General features: G+C 36.1%; 2 protein-coding genes across 10 annotated transcripts in view; both read right to left on the bottom strand.

Annotated features, from left to right (window-relative positions):
* Positions 1 to 15,950, bottom strand: part of LOC144079161 (peptidyl-prolyl cis-trans isomerase FKBP3-like) — a 139,843-nt gene that overhangs the window by 1,356 nt on the left and 122,537 nt on the right. The window contains exons 1-2 of one of the 7 annotated variants that reach the window (XM_077607746.1): positions 313 to 531; positions 93 to 230 (exon numbers count right to left, since the gene is read on the bottom strand). The exons of 1 other annotated variant lie outside the window; for it this stretch is intronic. In XM_077607746.1, the coding sequence (XP_077463872.1) occupies positions 93 to 197 (105 nt within the window). In that variant the 5' untranslated portion in view covers positions 198 to 230; positions 313 to 531. Of the gene's footprint in view, positions 1 to 92; positions 774 to 15,950 lie in introns of those variants that run through there. 5 more of the 7 variants (XM_077607747.1, XM_077607745.1, XR_013301444.1 and 2 more) reach the window with 5 other exon arrangements.
* The window catches only part of jak3 (Janus kinase 3 (a protein tyrosine kinase, leukocyte)), a 23,654-nt gene continuing 10,697 nt past the window's right edge, over positions 2,994 to 15,950 (bottom strand). For all 3 annotated transcript variants that reach the window (XM_077606747.1, XM_077606748.1, XM_077606746.1), the window contains exons 5-24: positions 15,611 to 15,750; positions 14,946 to 15,249; positions 14,288 to 14,398; positions 14,024 to 14,181; positions 13,850 to 13,961; positions 13,593 to 13,773; positions 12,886 to 13,010; positions 12,637 to 12,768; positions 12,455 to 12,542; positions 11,346 to 11,470; positions 11,137 to 11,275; positions 10,773 to 10,924; positions 9,607 to 9,757; positions 9,364 to 9,494; positions 9,106 to 9,295; positions 8,771 to 8,895; positions 6,451 to 6,623; positions 5,234 to 5,351; positions 5,057 to 5,170; positions 2,994 to 3,939 (exon numbers count right to left, since the gene is read on the bottom strand). In XM_077606747.1, coding sequence (XP_077462873.1) covers positions 3,829 to 3,939; positions 5,057 to 5,170; positions 5,234 to 5,351; positions 6,451 to 6,623; positions 8,771 to 8,895; positions 9,106 to 9,295; positions 9,364 to 9,494; positions 9,607 to 9,757; positions 10,773 to 10,924; positions 11,137 to 11,275; positions 11,346 to 11,470; positions 12,455 to 12,542; positions 12,637 to 12,768; positions 12,886 to 13,010; positions 13,593 to 13,773; positions 13,850 to 13,961; positions 14,024 to 14,181; positions 14,288 to 14,398; positions 14,946 to 15,249; positions 15,611 to 15,750 — 2,880 coding nt within the window. In that variant the 3' untranslated portion in view covers positions 2,994 to 3,828. The remainder of the gene's footprint in view (positions 3,940 to 5,056; positions 5,171 to 5,233; positions 5,352 to 6,450; positions 6,624 to 8,770; positions 8,896 to 9,105; positions 9,296 to 9,363; positions 9,495 to 9,606; positions 9,758 to 10,772; positions 10,925 to 11,136; positions 11,276 to 11,345; positions 11,471 to 12,454; positions 12,543 to 12,636; positions 12,769 to 12,885; positions 13,011 to 13,592; positions 13,774 to 13,849; positions 13,962 to 14,023; positions 14,182 to 14,287; positions 14,399 to 14,945; positions 15,250 to 15,610; positions 15,751 to 15,950) is intronic.

Below are 15,950 nucleotides of genomic sequence, written 5' to 3'. Positions count from 1 at the left end.
CGTGGGGCTACATGACGCGAACGAAACATGCTCGTAAAAGAGCACTCTTAAAATGAGAACTGGGGCTTATAAATCCCCAAATGACAACGTACCGAACGCGCTGCATTGTCCTGTATGAACTTTACCAGGTCTTTCTTCTGTAAATCGTCACTTCTGAGCTTCTGTGCAGTCCACTGCCTTACTGACTGCTGCCTCATCCGCCATTTTGAAGTATGACGGCCAGTTGAACTCTGACCTCGGTCATGCGCATTAAAAACAGACACGAAAAAAGACATTGTTTTCAGAATGCTAACGTGTATTAGACTAACATACCTGTCAACCTGGGCCAATTCCTCCCCGTATTAATGGTTGGAATTCCCCGTATTAAGCAATAGAAAACCGTACAAATGCAACGCGGCACATATTTACTCACATAGGGTGCACGTAAAAGTGTTATGGTCGCGCCGCGTTGTCGTGACGCGACCGTGAATGTATTCGGACCCAAGCGCTATGACTCATAGCTGCTTAAATAACGAAACAGGAAATGATCATTAATCATTTCCTGTTTCGTGTTAAAGGGGAATGCGTGTGCGCATATCATGCTTAAAGCATGACAATATTAGCAGTTGACGATGACGTTTTCGTCTGCTACCAGTGACCGAGACGATCCGGATTAGAGCCGAAATGCGTAAAACGAGATCCGTTTTACAAAAAACGTACTTAAAAAAAATCCCGTACAAAAGTTGTTATACGGCGTACACAATTTGAAATGATCAAAAAACGTATAAAATACGGGAAAACGTATAAATTGACAGGTATGGACTAATACATGTTATTATAAAAAGAATGTATTTTTTGTGTACGTATATTTTTTTCCACATCTATGCCTTTAGTATTGCTACATCTGAATCAATCCAACCCTCAATAACTATTTTATGCTATAAAATCTTTACTGCAGTTCCAGCTGCGCCACATATAAAAAGCATCAATAACAGTGGCGGTCGGTGCATTTTGTCGTAGCACCTTCAACGTATCAATCCAACCCTCAAAAACTATTTTATGGCTATAAAACCTCTACTGCAGCTAGAGCTGCGACACATAAAAAATAATCAATAAATCAATGCACAAATAATGGGGTAAAATCCACTTCCTAGCAGCATTTCATGATTAAATACAAATACTGGAGCTTTTCACATATTAAAACCAGGCCAGGGGGGTGATTTTCCCGGGAAAAGACAGCGATGAACGTCAATGGCGTACGGGCAAACATTGCCCGAAAATGGGGTAAAATCCAGCCGAAAACAGCATTTATTGATTAAATACAAATACAGGAGCTTTTTAGACATCAGAACCGGGCCCGGAGTATCATTTCCCCGGTAAAAAGACAGCGATGAACGTCGATACGTCCATACGTGAAATGACAAAAAATGCACTAAAATTAGTTAAAATCCACTTTCTAGCAGCATTTATTGACTGAATACAAATACTGGAGCTTTTGCGACATTACAATCAGGCCAGGGAGGTGATTTCCTCGGGAAAAGACAGCGATGGACGTCAATGGCGAAACGGAAAAAATCAAACTGGGGTAAAATCCACATCCTAGCAGCATTTAGTGATTAAATACAAACACTGGAGCTTTTCAGATATCAGAACCGGGCCCACAATTGAAATATTATTTAGGAATATAGCCATATTATACTCACCAAAAATTAGCTTTTCTATCGCCATCAAAGCTAATAATGAAAGTCGAGCCTGTCCTGTCATATTTCCGGAATTGTGGGTGGAGTTTGCGAGCTCTGGCTGCCTCGGCTTTGGCCCGCCTACTAGCCAATCAAAGTTGGTGAAAGCAATGACGTATCCCAGACAGCAAAATGCTCACGCCTATGAAAAATTATTGTGGGGTTGCCAACTCGAAATCTGATTGGTTAAAAGCAACAGTCTTGTTTAATGCAGCAGACCCCGCAGAACTGATTGTGAAGGCTTTGAGGCAGATCTGATCTGGCAACAAATAATGGCTGAAATGTGATTGGTTAAATGCTTCAATATGTAAACACACATCTGGAAGCAGTGCAACCAGCGGGAAAGCAATGATAGGAAGCTAACAGACAATTTGGAATTATTTCATAAGTATTGATGGACAAAATATAATATATGATTCAGATATTTCTTAGGCCAGCAGAGAAGGCCTTGAAGGCCCTGACGGCCCACCACTGATCAATAATAACCTCATTCAATTGAAATATTATTTAGGAATATGGCCACATTTTACTCACCAAAAATCCTTTTTATCTGTACACAAAATCCATCCTCCTTTTTTTCCTCCTTTTCTGTCGCCATCGAAGCTAATGCTGAAAGTCGAGCAAGTCCTGTCGTATTTCTCGCATATTAAGTTTTTATTCAATTTAGGGCTGAAAATGTCCTTTCCAGGTTGTGACAGGCCTGCTAGCTTCGGAGTTGTCCGACCTTTCTTAATGATGTCCAGCTTTTCTTTAAAGGTCTGTCTTGAAAATGGCTTTGAAAGTAAATCTGCAACCAAATCCATTTCTTCTCCTCCTTCAGCCATGAACTCAACTGTAGACCAGGGGTAGGAAACCTATGGCTCGGGAGCCATATGTGGCTCTTTTGATAGGAGCATATGGCTCTCCGCCAAACTGTGAGGTAAAATATGGGAACGGCTGCTGAGAGAGCTTAGTCCTGAATGCAGAAAATATGAATTGTTTATGGCTTTCTCTGTCAAAAAGGTTCCCGACCCCTGCTCTATTGCTTTTACGTCACAACGATTTCTATGTGAATATGCGTTTTAGTTTGTTGAATAAACTAGTGCATTGTATTTTAGTTTTTCTATCATGTTTGCTGTTTTTTTAATATATCTCACATCACCGGAATGTATTTAATCAAATAAGGTATCGTGAAAATGATATCAAATGGAACCAAAAGCTAATTTGATGTAAAAATTCAGCTACAATAACTCTTTGGGAAAATAAAACAATATTTGTCTGGAGATGTATAGCTGATTGATTTGATTATTTTATAGGTGTTGACATACATCTTTACAGCAATGCTGTCGATTAACATAATAGCATTTATCATGGCTAATACTATAATTGGATCATGTAAGTTGTTGTAATTTTTTTTCACAACAAACAATAGTGTGAGTGGCTTTTAGGACACGCAACAGATACAAAATAACTCTGAAATACAAAAAAATTGTGTAAGTTTTAAATATGTTGCAAAGATTTGGCGACAGTTTGAAATGAGATCAGTTATGAACTGTGCGTTTAAAGCTCTGTGAGGCGGTTCATCATCAACCGCAGCTTGGCATTGATATACCCTTAGTGAAGGTATCATTATGCCTGCAAATGGTTGTCTGTATCTCCTATGTCTTCTATGACTGATTGGCGACCAGTTTAGAGTGTAGTCCACCTTTCGCTTGAAGTCAGCTGGTCCAGGCTCCAGCACCCCGCAACCCTGATAAGGATTAACAGTGTTGAAAAGGATATTGACTTTTTTGATTTAGCCTGGACATTTCACATAAAGAATACTTCTGCATTGAATTTGGATATAATCACATCATATCTCAAGTCAACTCATGAAAAGGAAATTCAGCATTTTTATTAAACATGCTTACATACTATATGTTAATGTCACATTTCTATGGTGGTTGAAATATTTTTTCCTTGTACTGTATCAGCAGACCAAAATTACAAAAAAATATGTCTTTTCTGCGCATGTGTGTCCGTTGTTACCGTTTAAATGTGGCTGCAACTGCGTCTCTAGATAATCACAACGCTTGCTCAGAGAAGCTGTGAGCATGGCGACGGGCCATTTTTAGAAGGCACTTCCTCCCAGTCAGCCTCTTATGTCCTCTCGCATGATGATTTCAATTTGATCCTCAAGGCTGGAGAAACACGGCCTCCCCTCAAAGTTGTAAACCCAGCACTGCCTCATCAAATCGTACACCTGGAGTGGCAGTGACATTTTCAGGAATCGGTCAATGTATATGAGTTGAAAGCTTGGCCAACAAAAAGTACAATGAATGCTTCTCGTTCATGTTACAGTAATCCCTCGAATATCGCGGCTTCACTACATCGTGGATTTAAAAAAATTTTTTTTGCAAGTTCATAAAAATGTGAACATTTACGCTGAAACTTGCAAGCGGAAGCCACTCCCCTGTCCTCTGCTTGCTACTAGGACTCAGCACTTAAGTAACAAAAAAATACAGTAATACCGCGACATAAGAGCAATTTGAGATATGAGTTAAATTTCGAGCAAATATTTATCTTGAGATACAAGACAAATTTTGATATACGAGCATGCAGCGGACGTGAGAGGGTGCTCATAAGAACATCATGGCCACTGTCTTTCTGGTCGCAACTCCCTTGTGTAATGTCTTTACGAGCACTGGGCGAAGCGTTGCATTTTTTCAGTATTTTTTTCCCCGTTAGTCATTGCGAATGGCGGAGCTTGTTCGCTAATACGAGAGGAGTACTACTTCCCGGGCAAGTTGGAAAGTGGTCGTGCGTTGTCCTATTGTGAGGACATTTGTGTGCATCATTTTCGAAATATTTTGAAGGGAAGACAAAGGCAAACAACCCTCGATAGGTTGCTTCTGAAAGTCAGGGTGGAGGCAGGGCAAATAGAGCAAACTCGGGAGAAGAAATGTATCAAAATTTAAAACAAAATTTGAATTAAATTTAGTGTAAGGTTAGATTAAATTTATTTTTGAGTGTGTCTGCATCGTAATCCAAGTTCATTTAAATGTGTTTATTTTAATAAATACAAATACAAATGTTTTCCCAATCCAATATCCTGTTTTGGGCGTTTTTTCAGAGTGTCGGAACGAATTAATTAGTTTTTAGTTCATTTCTATGGGAAACGTTCATTTGAGTTACGAGTAAATCAACATACAAGCTCAGTCCCGGAACGCATTAAGCTCGTATCTCGAGGTACAACTGTAATTTTTTTTTTTCAAATAGGGGTGACCCTACTTCGCGTTTTTTTGTTTATCACGGCCATGTCCGGTCTACATTAACTGCGATAATCGAGGGATTTCAGTTTTGTCAAAAAATATGCTTACCTTTAGCGGGCAGTTTGGCGGGGGAGGCAACCTCCAGTTGTCCTTAAGGATATTGAGCAAATGCATTGAAATTGATAGTCCATGTACATTGCTTCCAATCTTCTGCAAGCAAAGCTGAAACATACATCAGTGTTTAAATATCCATGCGTTTACGACACATTATTCAAGTAGGCTCACTTTTTTGGGGTTGGAGCTCATGTCACAATAAGAAAAGAGCTCGTGAAGAACAACTCCAAAACTCCACACATCCGACTTTTGGGAGAATCGAAACTCATTGATGGATTCTGGCGCAAACCTGCATGGAGCACAGTGGAATGATTAACCATGACTTCCCTCTCAAAATACTGGAATGATGAAATCATTTTTAAAAAGGTATAGTATCTATAGAAGGAAAAACAATATTTGAAACGCTACGCCAAATTATTAAAACTGAATTGCAATAACTTGCAGCACAGCAATAGTTTTCACCACAGTCTTTCACTGGTTTTTTGGGGGGGTGTCTCCCTTTATGCTCCTCTTTAGCAGATCAAATATATTTGTTATCTCTACAGCAGTGGTTTTCAAAGTGTGGTGTGAGTACTACCAGAGGTAGGAAAAAGGAATACGACCGGGCCCCCTAAACACCCCAAAATAGTTAAAATAGTCATAGGATCCTTCCATAATGCACTAATTCCCAGAGCAGAGGGGCTTTAGCCCATTAGAGAGCAACTCTATTATTTTGAGGATGAAAAGGTCATGGAGAATAATGAATAAAGAGAACAACAACAAAATAAAATAGGAGAATATATGAGATCACACAAGAATATTTTAGTGATATAATGTATAGTAGTTCCTAATTTTTCTTTTAGTTTACAACAGAAATTAGGTATATAACGTAAACACCGATCCAGTTAAATTGAACTACATAATGACATTTGATTATTTTGACCATAACAGTGATGAGGTAGTTCAACTGTTCATCTTATTTATTCATTATTTTTATTTATTTGTTTGTTTGTTGTTATTTGTGCACTTCATGGTGAAGCGTTAAATGTCATTATACTTGTATAATGACAATAAAAGCATTCAATTAAATTCAATGCCACTAACATTTCTTTTGCATCTTATTTTGATTTTACAGCCTTCAATCTGCTTTGGTTTTAATGATGAATAATTATACAAAACCTCTATTTAATCTAACTGTAATCTGCACTGGTGAAAACCCAAATCTAAATCGACATTGACATTGAGGTACTTTTACTTGCTTGGTTGCTGTTTTTTCTAAATTGTGATAAGATATTCTGCCAGATCTTGTCAAATAATTCAATGTCAAATCCAAAGTGTTCAGAATTATAAATAGATACAGAATAAAAAGGACTTGATTTCACTTTACATCTAAAAAAAAAAGTACACACCAAAAGATGGGGCTCTCTCCAGGCTGTTTGACTCTGTAGTACGCCTTGTCCAATGGAACAATCTTAGTCAGTCCAAAATCAGCAATTTTCACCAGTGACTCACTCGCCACGAGGATATTTCTGGCTGCTAGGTCTCTGTGCACGTACCGTAATGTCTGCAGGTATGCCATTCCCTGGAATTTATAAGTAAAGTTAGTATACAATATATCAATATTATTAGTACTTATAATAGAACAGCAAGAAATGATCATCATCCACACGAGCAGATTGTTCGAGACATTTAATTCTGATTTTCTTACGGTCCCAATTTTTACTGATGTTTTGTGTGTGTATGTGTATATATATATATATATATATATATATATATATATATATATATATATATATATATATATATATATATATATATATAGTATATATATGTATATATATATATGTATATATATATATGTATATATACACACAGACACACACACACACACACATATATATATATATATATATATATATATATATATATATATATATATATATATATATATATAAAACCCAAAAATGATAGTTTACGATTGCAACCATATTGAGACTATCAGACTATCGCTCAATACTCACAATGATTGGCTAAAATAGTATCAGCTTTGATGAGCCCAACTCTATGTATACATGTGTATATGTGTGTGTGTATATATCTATCTATATATATATATATATATATATATATATATATATATATATATATATATATATATATATATATATATATATTTCATGCAACACACTTATTTATTTATTAATTTACTTATTTATTACCTAATCATTTATGTCTAAAATGTATTTTACAGTGTCTGTACTCTCACCCTCTTGCTATTGTGACAGTGAAATTTCCTGAATACGGGATGAATAAAGTTATCTCATCTAAAATCTAATCTAATAACATAACTGCCTGCACTCAGGACAGCATTTTCTTGGGAATACAGGCTTTCGTGTAAACATTTGCTTTACTGTTACACGCCAGAAAAATGAAATTCTGTTTTCCTAATTAATTAAATGAGATTCTATCCACTTTGATGCATGTGCTAAAGGTGTCATCTATTCCTTTTAAGACACACTCCAGGTACTCTTTACTCATCAAATGTATTACCTTTTAGCCAAATAACCACTGTTGCCTTTCTCTTCTTTCTTCTTTGTTAAATTCATGACACGGTTTTGCCCTGCCAGGATATCACACTATTTACACAGCTTTTACCATCCTGCCTACACATCCTGTCTTGGGATCAGCAGGATGAAGTCTTACACACTTACACTTGAAAATGACATTTCTCTTACTTTGCTTCTAACGAACATAAATTTTGCAAAGTCTGTATTTTCAAGCACTGACATAAGAAAATCATAATGTAGTATATTACTTGGCTGTGACCATAGAATGCTGTGAAGTGCTGTTAATACAGTTTCCATTTTTCCAAACACGCTGACCATAAAGTTGTTCATCAATGTACAGTATTTTGCATTCATTCATTAATTACAATCAACATTACATTCACGAATTTATTGTAATAAGTGGTTAAATTGTAGACAACACCTAGTATAAATGCCTAACATATTTTAAGAATGCAGAATGTACATTTCTTAGATGTGAAAATGGACAAAACCATTTTTGAGTGCAGCCATTGTGTGTGCATTAGTCAAACACAAAGATAAACTGTGGCAAAAAAATTAAAAAGAAAACCTTTTTGATAGTTTTTAAACTTTCTCCTTTCTTGGTCGAAAAAAAACTCAAGGCCAGTTTCACTTCCTGGTTCCATTGAGTGAGTATGTGAGAAAATCTGGGATGCCATCATTTGATAGGCTAAAAAAGTACTAGAATTCAAAAAGAATTCATTGAGTCTGACAATGGCTATTTCCCCTCCTTCTGGAAATTATCGGCTTTTGTTTTCCACGATGACACATGGGAAAAAAATCCTGTCTGTTGTTTCACTATTTAAACAAGATGCTTTCCACTGGGATGCACATAACCATGGTGTTGTCTATCACTTTAAACGCTTATGGGTGTCCAAAACGGTCCTCAAGGCCTGGAGTGGGTGCAGTTTTTTTCATGTTTTCCATTCCAACCGAAGAAGAGGATACATTTTCACCAATCGGGTGTCTTAAAAGTATTATCAGTCGATTGCGGTCAGGTACTGCTGCTGGTTTCAGAAGAAACCTCATTGGTTAAATGGTCCGTACTGGATCAGTTGAAACAAAAACCTGCATCCACTGCAGCCCTTTGTGGAATAGTTTGGACACCCCTGTCTTACATTATTCTGAAAGATATCAGTCTTACTTTACAGATCTGTGAAGCAAAGAGTAGCAGGCGCCTGGTGTTGATGTTGTGTCTGTTGTTTTCTGTATATACAATAAGACTTCCATGTGGTAAATATTCCATCACCAAACTCATGTTGCGCCGCCCTAAAAAACAAAATTCCTCTTTACCGAACATTTCTTGAACAATTGTAAATCTTCGCCAAATTGTTCTCAACCAAACCACATCATCCAGCAAAAATGAAAGTTTAGTTGTTAGGTGTAAACATGACGTTGACTCCAACAGGTGTGATTGGGTGCGAAGCAAATGGCGGGTTTTGCAAAAGTTATAACAGTTGTAAAAGATATTTTGAATACCCGTGCTGTAGCAGACCCCTCTGTACTTGACGATGTAGTCACAACACATCATGCTGAGTGTTTTGATCTCCTTACGGAAGTCTTCCAGGGTGGATTGCTTATTGGGCTGCAGCTTTTTCACAGCAACCATCTCACCCGTGTCATCTCCCAGTGGGTCATAACGGCACAGTTCAACACTTCCAAAGTTTCCCTGAGGGAATTAAATTATATTGGATTAGCTTCATCATTTATTTTATGTAACCTATTTGAGTCACATACCTTCCCCAGCAGGCAAATATATCGAAGGTGTCTCTCCTCAAACAATATTTGATCAGGCATGGCGGGACCAGTATTTGCATATGACGCTGTGTTGAGTGTAACAGGCTCAGTAGCGTGAAGTATTACATAGTCTGCCCAAAAATCCAGACAATTCATTTTAGTTTAGTAGAGGTTTGTTCGGGCCACTTGGTCCAAATGTGCGCCGCGACCTACACCTACAGGACGAGAAATACTGCACCACACCTGATGTGATGAGACTGTTGAGTTCACGGATGAGGCTGCGACATGAAGGCCTAAAAGCCGCCTCGTAGTTCATACAACGGTTGATCAGTTCGGCTAGCTCGGGCCACTGAGAGGGGGCCAGCTGCTGGAAACTCTCATAAAACTGCTGCTTCTACACACAATATAGACATTTAAAAGCTTAATGTAAGTCTCTAACTTACCGTATTTTTCGGAATATAAGTCACACTAATTAAAAAATGTAAAATGAATAAATAAAACCTACATATATGCGTATACATATATATCCATATATATATACACACACACATATATATATATATATATATATCCATATATATATTATATATATATATATCCATATAAATTATATATATGTATGCCCCTATATATGCATAATGTTTACTGCTTATCTGCTTCTTTTTTTTTTAAATACACTATTCAAAAGTTTATTAAAAGCTTAATGTAAGTCTCTAACTTACCGTATTTTTCGGAATATAAGTCACACTAATTAAAAAATGTAAAATGAATAAATAAAACCTACATATATGCGTATACATATATATCCATATATATACACACACACACATATATATATATATATATATATATATAATATATATATCTCCATATATATATTATATATATATCCATATAAATTATATATATGTATGCCCCTATATATACATAATGTTTACTGCTTATCTGCTTCTTCTTTTTTTAAATACACTATTCAAAAGTTTATTAAAAGCTTAATGTAAGTCTCTAACTTACCGTATTTTTCGGAATATAAGTCACACTAATCAAAAAATGTCAAATGAATAAATAAAACATACATATGCGTATACATATATATCCATATATATACACACATATATACATACATACATATATGTATATGTATATATATATATATATATATACATATATATATATATATATATATATATATATATATATGCCCCTATATATACATAATGTTTACTGCTTATCTGCTTCTTTCTTTTTTAATACACTATTCATTCAGCTTTTATTTATTTATTTATTTTTTAACCATTGTGCAGTGATACAATATGTCATCTGACTGAATGGTAACATAAATAAAAGAACTGTACTCAACTTTTTCCCGATTATCAATACTCATATTATTATTGATGAAGCACATATACCTGTAGAAGATCCCAGTCTTGTAGAGGAGTAGAGCCACTGTTAAAAATCTCCCACACAGTGGCACCAAAGCTCCACTTGTCGCACTCTATAGTCAGCTTGTCTGGAGCGTCCAAAGCCTCAGGGGCGACCCAGGGAATTTTGTCCAGGATAACTGAAATAATCATATTATTGGCTATACAACATTATAAAATGTACCACCGGTATTTGGAAATACAAATATTCAGTGTATATATTACTTTCAGAATTTGTTTTCTCTTTTGAATTTGAAATCAACAAAGCATATATTATTCCAATGATGTCATTTTAACGTGCCCAGTTTTTCAGCATTTCTCCAACAAAAAGAAGACAAGAGCAAATTCATACCATCTTTCCCTATCATTGCAACGCTGATGCCAGGATCACTTAGCTTGATGAAAGGGGGGCTACCCTGATATACATCGCCTTCTCTCGCCAGTAGAATATTTTTGGCGCAGATATTTCCATGGACAATATTCTTCTCCTCCTGCAAGACCATTGTTTTCATGAAAAAACTGTCATGTTTTTAAGGGTTTCACGATCTACGTTTTTCTCACTAGGAAGTTGAGGGCACACAAAAGCTGTCTGACCACGTCAAGTTTCCAGCTCACTGACATGGATCTCCCCCTCTTCAGATAAAGGTCGAGGGCCCCATACTTCACAAACTCTTGGACCATTATGTCTGCAAAGACAAGAAGAGTTGCTTTAACAGCTCACCCAAAGCAACTGGAAAAGGCTGCCATCATTTAGAATTGAATTGAATGGAATGCTTTTATTGTCATTACACAAATATAATAAGATTTAAAGCTTCACCACAAAGTGCAGACATGACAACAAGAAAACAAACTAATAAATCATTAAATAACAAATAAATAGTAAATAATAAATACATAATAAATAAATATTAAATAAATAAACAATAAATAATAAATAAATAATAAATAAATAATGACTAAATAATAAATAAATAATAAATGAATAATAAATAAATAATAAATAATAAATGAATAATAAATAAATAAATAAATAAATAAATAAATAAATAATAAATAAATAAATAAATAATAAATAAATAATACATAAGTAATAAATATATACCTAAGTATTCACATAAAAAGTAGCCAACAACACAAATAAGTGGGGAAGTGCACAAATAACTTATTTATAGAATGTGCACCAGTACAAGAGATGTAAAGGAAAAATAATATGATTTTTAACAACAATTTCACATTATGAAACCTTTGCATGACATTTAAGAAAACCTGGTCAAGTGCCGTATTTTCTGGACAATAAGTCTCACTTTTTAAAAATAGTTTGGCTAGGCCTGTGACTAATACTCAAATATTTTTTTCCTTATATGTTGTTGTTTTTTTTCTCCAAGGGAAAATGTATCTAAAAACACTTTTAGCCTGTTGTTCTGCATTTTACTTTTGTCACTTTTATGTATTTTTGTTATTGGTTTATGATAAAACAAAAAAAATGCTCTCCCAAAAATGTGTCTGATACTCCAGTGCGACTTGTTTATATATTTTTTCTCTTCATTACGTACTTTTGCCTGATGCGAATTATGGTCCGAAAAATACGTGACATTTGTGATATAATGGATTAAAAGTTATGAAAAAATGTGAATAACCTACTACTTTGAGTTTGTCTTTTTGAAACTTACTTTTCGTTCCATGGACACTGATGCCATAAACCAAGAGGAGGTGTTTGTGTGATATCTGACTCATAATGCTGGCGGCTTCAAAAAATGACTACATTTAGAAAAATAAATACACTTTAATCATGAAGTCAATAATAGCTCAAACAATTCACAAAATACACAGGATCTGATTGGGTAAAACTCACTTCCCAGCAGTTCTTGTGGTTGCTGTCCAATTCTTTCAGAAGAACATCCGTCACATGTTTCTCCCCATCACGAATGTCTCTTTTGGAGCCCTTGAAGACTCGAGTGAAGGATCCCTGTCCAAGACTTTCACCCTAATGAGGGTAAAGAGAATCATAACAGCCTGCCATTCAAATTTCCTGGGGACAACTTGAAGGAAACTGCATTTGTAAGAAACCATTTTCACAGCTCCTACCGCTAATATAACGTACCCATTCTAGGTCTTCATATTTGATCATGTGGAACTGGATATGACTGAATTTTGTCCGCTCGGGTGTTGGGGACCCTTCAGCCTCAACGGGGATGCCATTTCTTATGATGATGAGATTTGTGAGCTCTATAGAAGAACCAGAAAAATACTTACTAGTAACTACTATATTCATATATTCATTTTTCGTACAGCGTATCCTCACAGGGCTCCCGTGACTAGCCAGGAGTCCTTTAGACTGTTGTGAGGATAAACAGACCGAGAAATGAAGGAATGATTGAAGGAAATACCGAGAAGATTTTGCAAGTATTCTTAAGTCGAAACAACATTAATTGTGGGTGACAATTCAGCGTTGATTCAACGATAAACAATCAACAGCGGAATGGAATGTTGATTCAAGATCTTTTCAATATGGGTCTTCTGTCTCCGTACTGTAATTTTCGTACTCTTTTTAGCACCCGAGTGTAAGTTGTCAAAGTAAAATGATTAAAATGAACAACAATAGGCTAAATAGACATCTGTTAATATAACAGTTTTTCAGATAACTATTTAAAAAACAGACGGCTGTTGGTGCTCAGAGAGAAAAAAAATACATATATGTCATGTCGCACTTGAGTATTAGTTGTAGGCCCAGCCAAACTATGAAAAAAATTGCGACTTATAGTCCAGAAAATACAGTATTAAGTAGTATTCAGTTCAGAAGGAAGCAACCTTTGGGTCGGGGTGGACAGCAACGGCCTAGCTTGGCAGGAATGTTATCCAGTAAAAGTTTGTTCTTTTGGTAAAAGCTGGTGAGCTCTCTCAGACTGGAAAAGGACTTCTGGACACCAGGAAGGCGGTAGTGGCCATTTTTAATAATGAGACAGTCTTTGTAATCAAGTCCAAGTGGAGTCTTTAAGAAATATACACACCAAATGGTCACAGATTTGTGATTGGGAGGTAGAGAATGTTGTTCAAGCACAGTTTACCTGAATACATATCGTGAGGAAGAAGTTATTAAAATCTTTAGGGCTCTGTCGAAGTAGGAATGTTCCATCTTTAACACCAAGCTTTTTCAACTTGTCGACTGCAAACTCTGACCTTGATTGGAGATATCATGAATGCCGTCGTCGCAGGCAAAATTATCCTGTGTATGGACTTACGTGATTGGGCCATGTAAATGGTTTTTGAAACCTTCAAGAAGGCTTTCAGGCACAGTGTCCTGACAGAAGAAGTGGCTGGAGTCAGTGGTCAGTCTGAAGTAGCCATCAACAAGCGACACGAATGAGAGTGCTTCTTTGACGCTCGTGAAATTGGCTTCCTTGGGTTCAAATAGATCGGGAATGTCGGCAAATGTTTTGATTATTGTAATTGTGTAGTTTTTTGAAATCGCGGTTTGACATCATACCTCTGCAAAACTCACTTACCATGCATCTGTCGTCGTGTCGATACACTGTCACCATCCTGCTGTCTTCCTGCTCGTGACATTTTATACTGATGGCGAGTATGTCCTGGAAGTCACAGAAAGTTTGCCACTCCTACAAAGGAAGACGATTATCCATAAATATACATGTTTTTGATTGGATTACATTAGATAACTTTATTCATCCCGTATTCGGGAAATTTCATTGTCATATTAGCAAGAGGGTGAGAATACAGACACAGAAAAAGACATTTTAGACATAAATAAATAGGTAATAAATAAATACGTATTTATTTATATATATATATATATATATATATATATATATATATAATCCATTAACCAATTTCCTACAGCAGTTATTGCTGATCATTTCCCAGGCTGCAGCCTATTAGCTGACTTTAATTTAATTATTCATAACCTTTCACACCTTTGAAATGGTTGAGACAATTTTGAGTTTTCCATGAACCTAAAATGCACATGTTTTTAGAATTTTGGACGTAAACCCATCCAAGCTGCACAGAGGATGCAAGGCTGAAATCGGGTTTCAAAACCAAAACATTATATATTGGAGATAGGTCTTTAATCCACCTTATCACCAACAAAGTAAAGGAAAGGGTGTGGCATAGGTCACAAGAAAAAATAACGCATCTTGAGCTTACCAGAGAACCATCAGGATGACAACTTCCACTGGTTTGAATGCCAGTTTCCCCAGTGACCTTAATGTGGGTGAACATTCCACTGGAATGGGAGAAACCAGTGCAAATCTGATAGATTTCACTTCCTAAAGTGGGAACGATGCCTCCTATTTCGACCAAATACTTCAATTTCAGGCTACACGCTTCCACTGAGCAACTTCCAAGCTTCTTGAGGAATCGTTTGAGAGTATTTCTGATTCGGTAGCGATCCAGGCGATTGCGTTTCTCGATATCGTGCTGGTGCACCTTAGGAAGACAAGATTTGTAGCTGGGGGAAAAGAGCACACCTATTCTTACTTGCATTTAGTGAAGACTATTGCATGGAAAAAAAAGGAAATCCATCAAAATACAATTCTTATCTAGTTTTAAAACAAAATGAACTTTCAAAGCCAGTCTTAGGCACATAATCAAGTAAGCGCGTGTAACGATGCAATTAAGTAATTCACAGATGAATACAAAGTACAACATTAGGTACCGTATTCTACGGACTATAAGTCGCACCTGAGTACAAGTCGCATCAGCCGAATAAGGCACGACGAAGAAGAAAACATTACATATATAGGCAGGGCAATTTTTCATTTATTATTTACACTCCCGCAAACTAGGAAAATGAAAAAACTAAAAACTACCTGACAGTTTTGCAGAGTTCCGTTACAGTCCGACGCTGCTCTTTCGCCATTCTCCACAAGTCCAGCACTGCCAGACCGAGACATTCCTCTTGAACACTTAATGGTGTTACCACTTCACCTGTGATAAAGTCACTTCGTACCTATATTTCAAAAGAAACATGCAACTTCCAAATGAATAATATAGAAGCAAGTTATTTTTTTAACCTGAAACTTTGATGCACAGCACAATTTGGGGAAAATAAAGCCCTCAATGTAGTCTATTTTTCCTTAAAAATAATCAAAATTATATACTATATATACTATAATTATTTTGTGTCCAATCAGCCTACCATGCATGTTT

Source organism: Stigmatopora argus, chromosome 8 (genome assembly GCF_051989625.1).
Source record: "Stigmatopora argus isolate UIUO_Sarg chromosome 8, RoL_Sarg_1.0, whole genome shotgun sequence".
Lineage (NCBI taxonomy): Eukaryota > Metazoa > Chordata > Actinopteri > Syngnathiformes > Syngnathidae > Stigmatopora > Stigmatopora argus.
The sequence above is the reverse complement of the archived record's forward strand: the minus strand, read 5'-3'. Positions and strand labels throughout refer to the sequence as shown.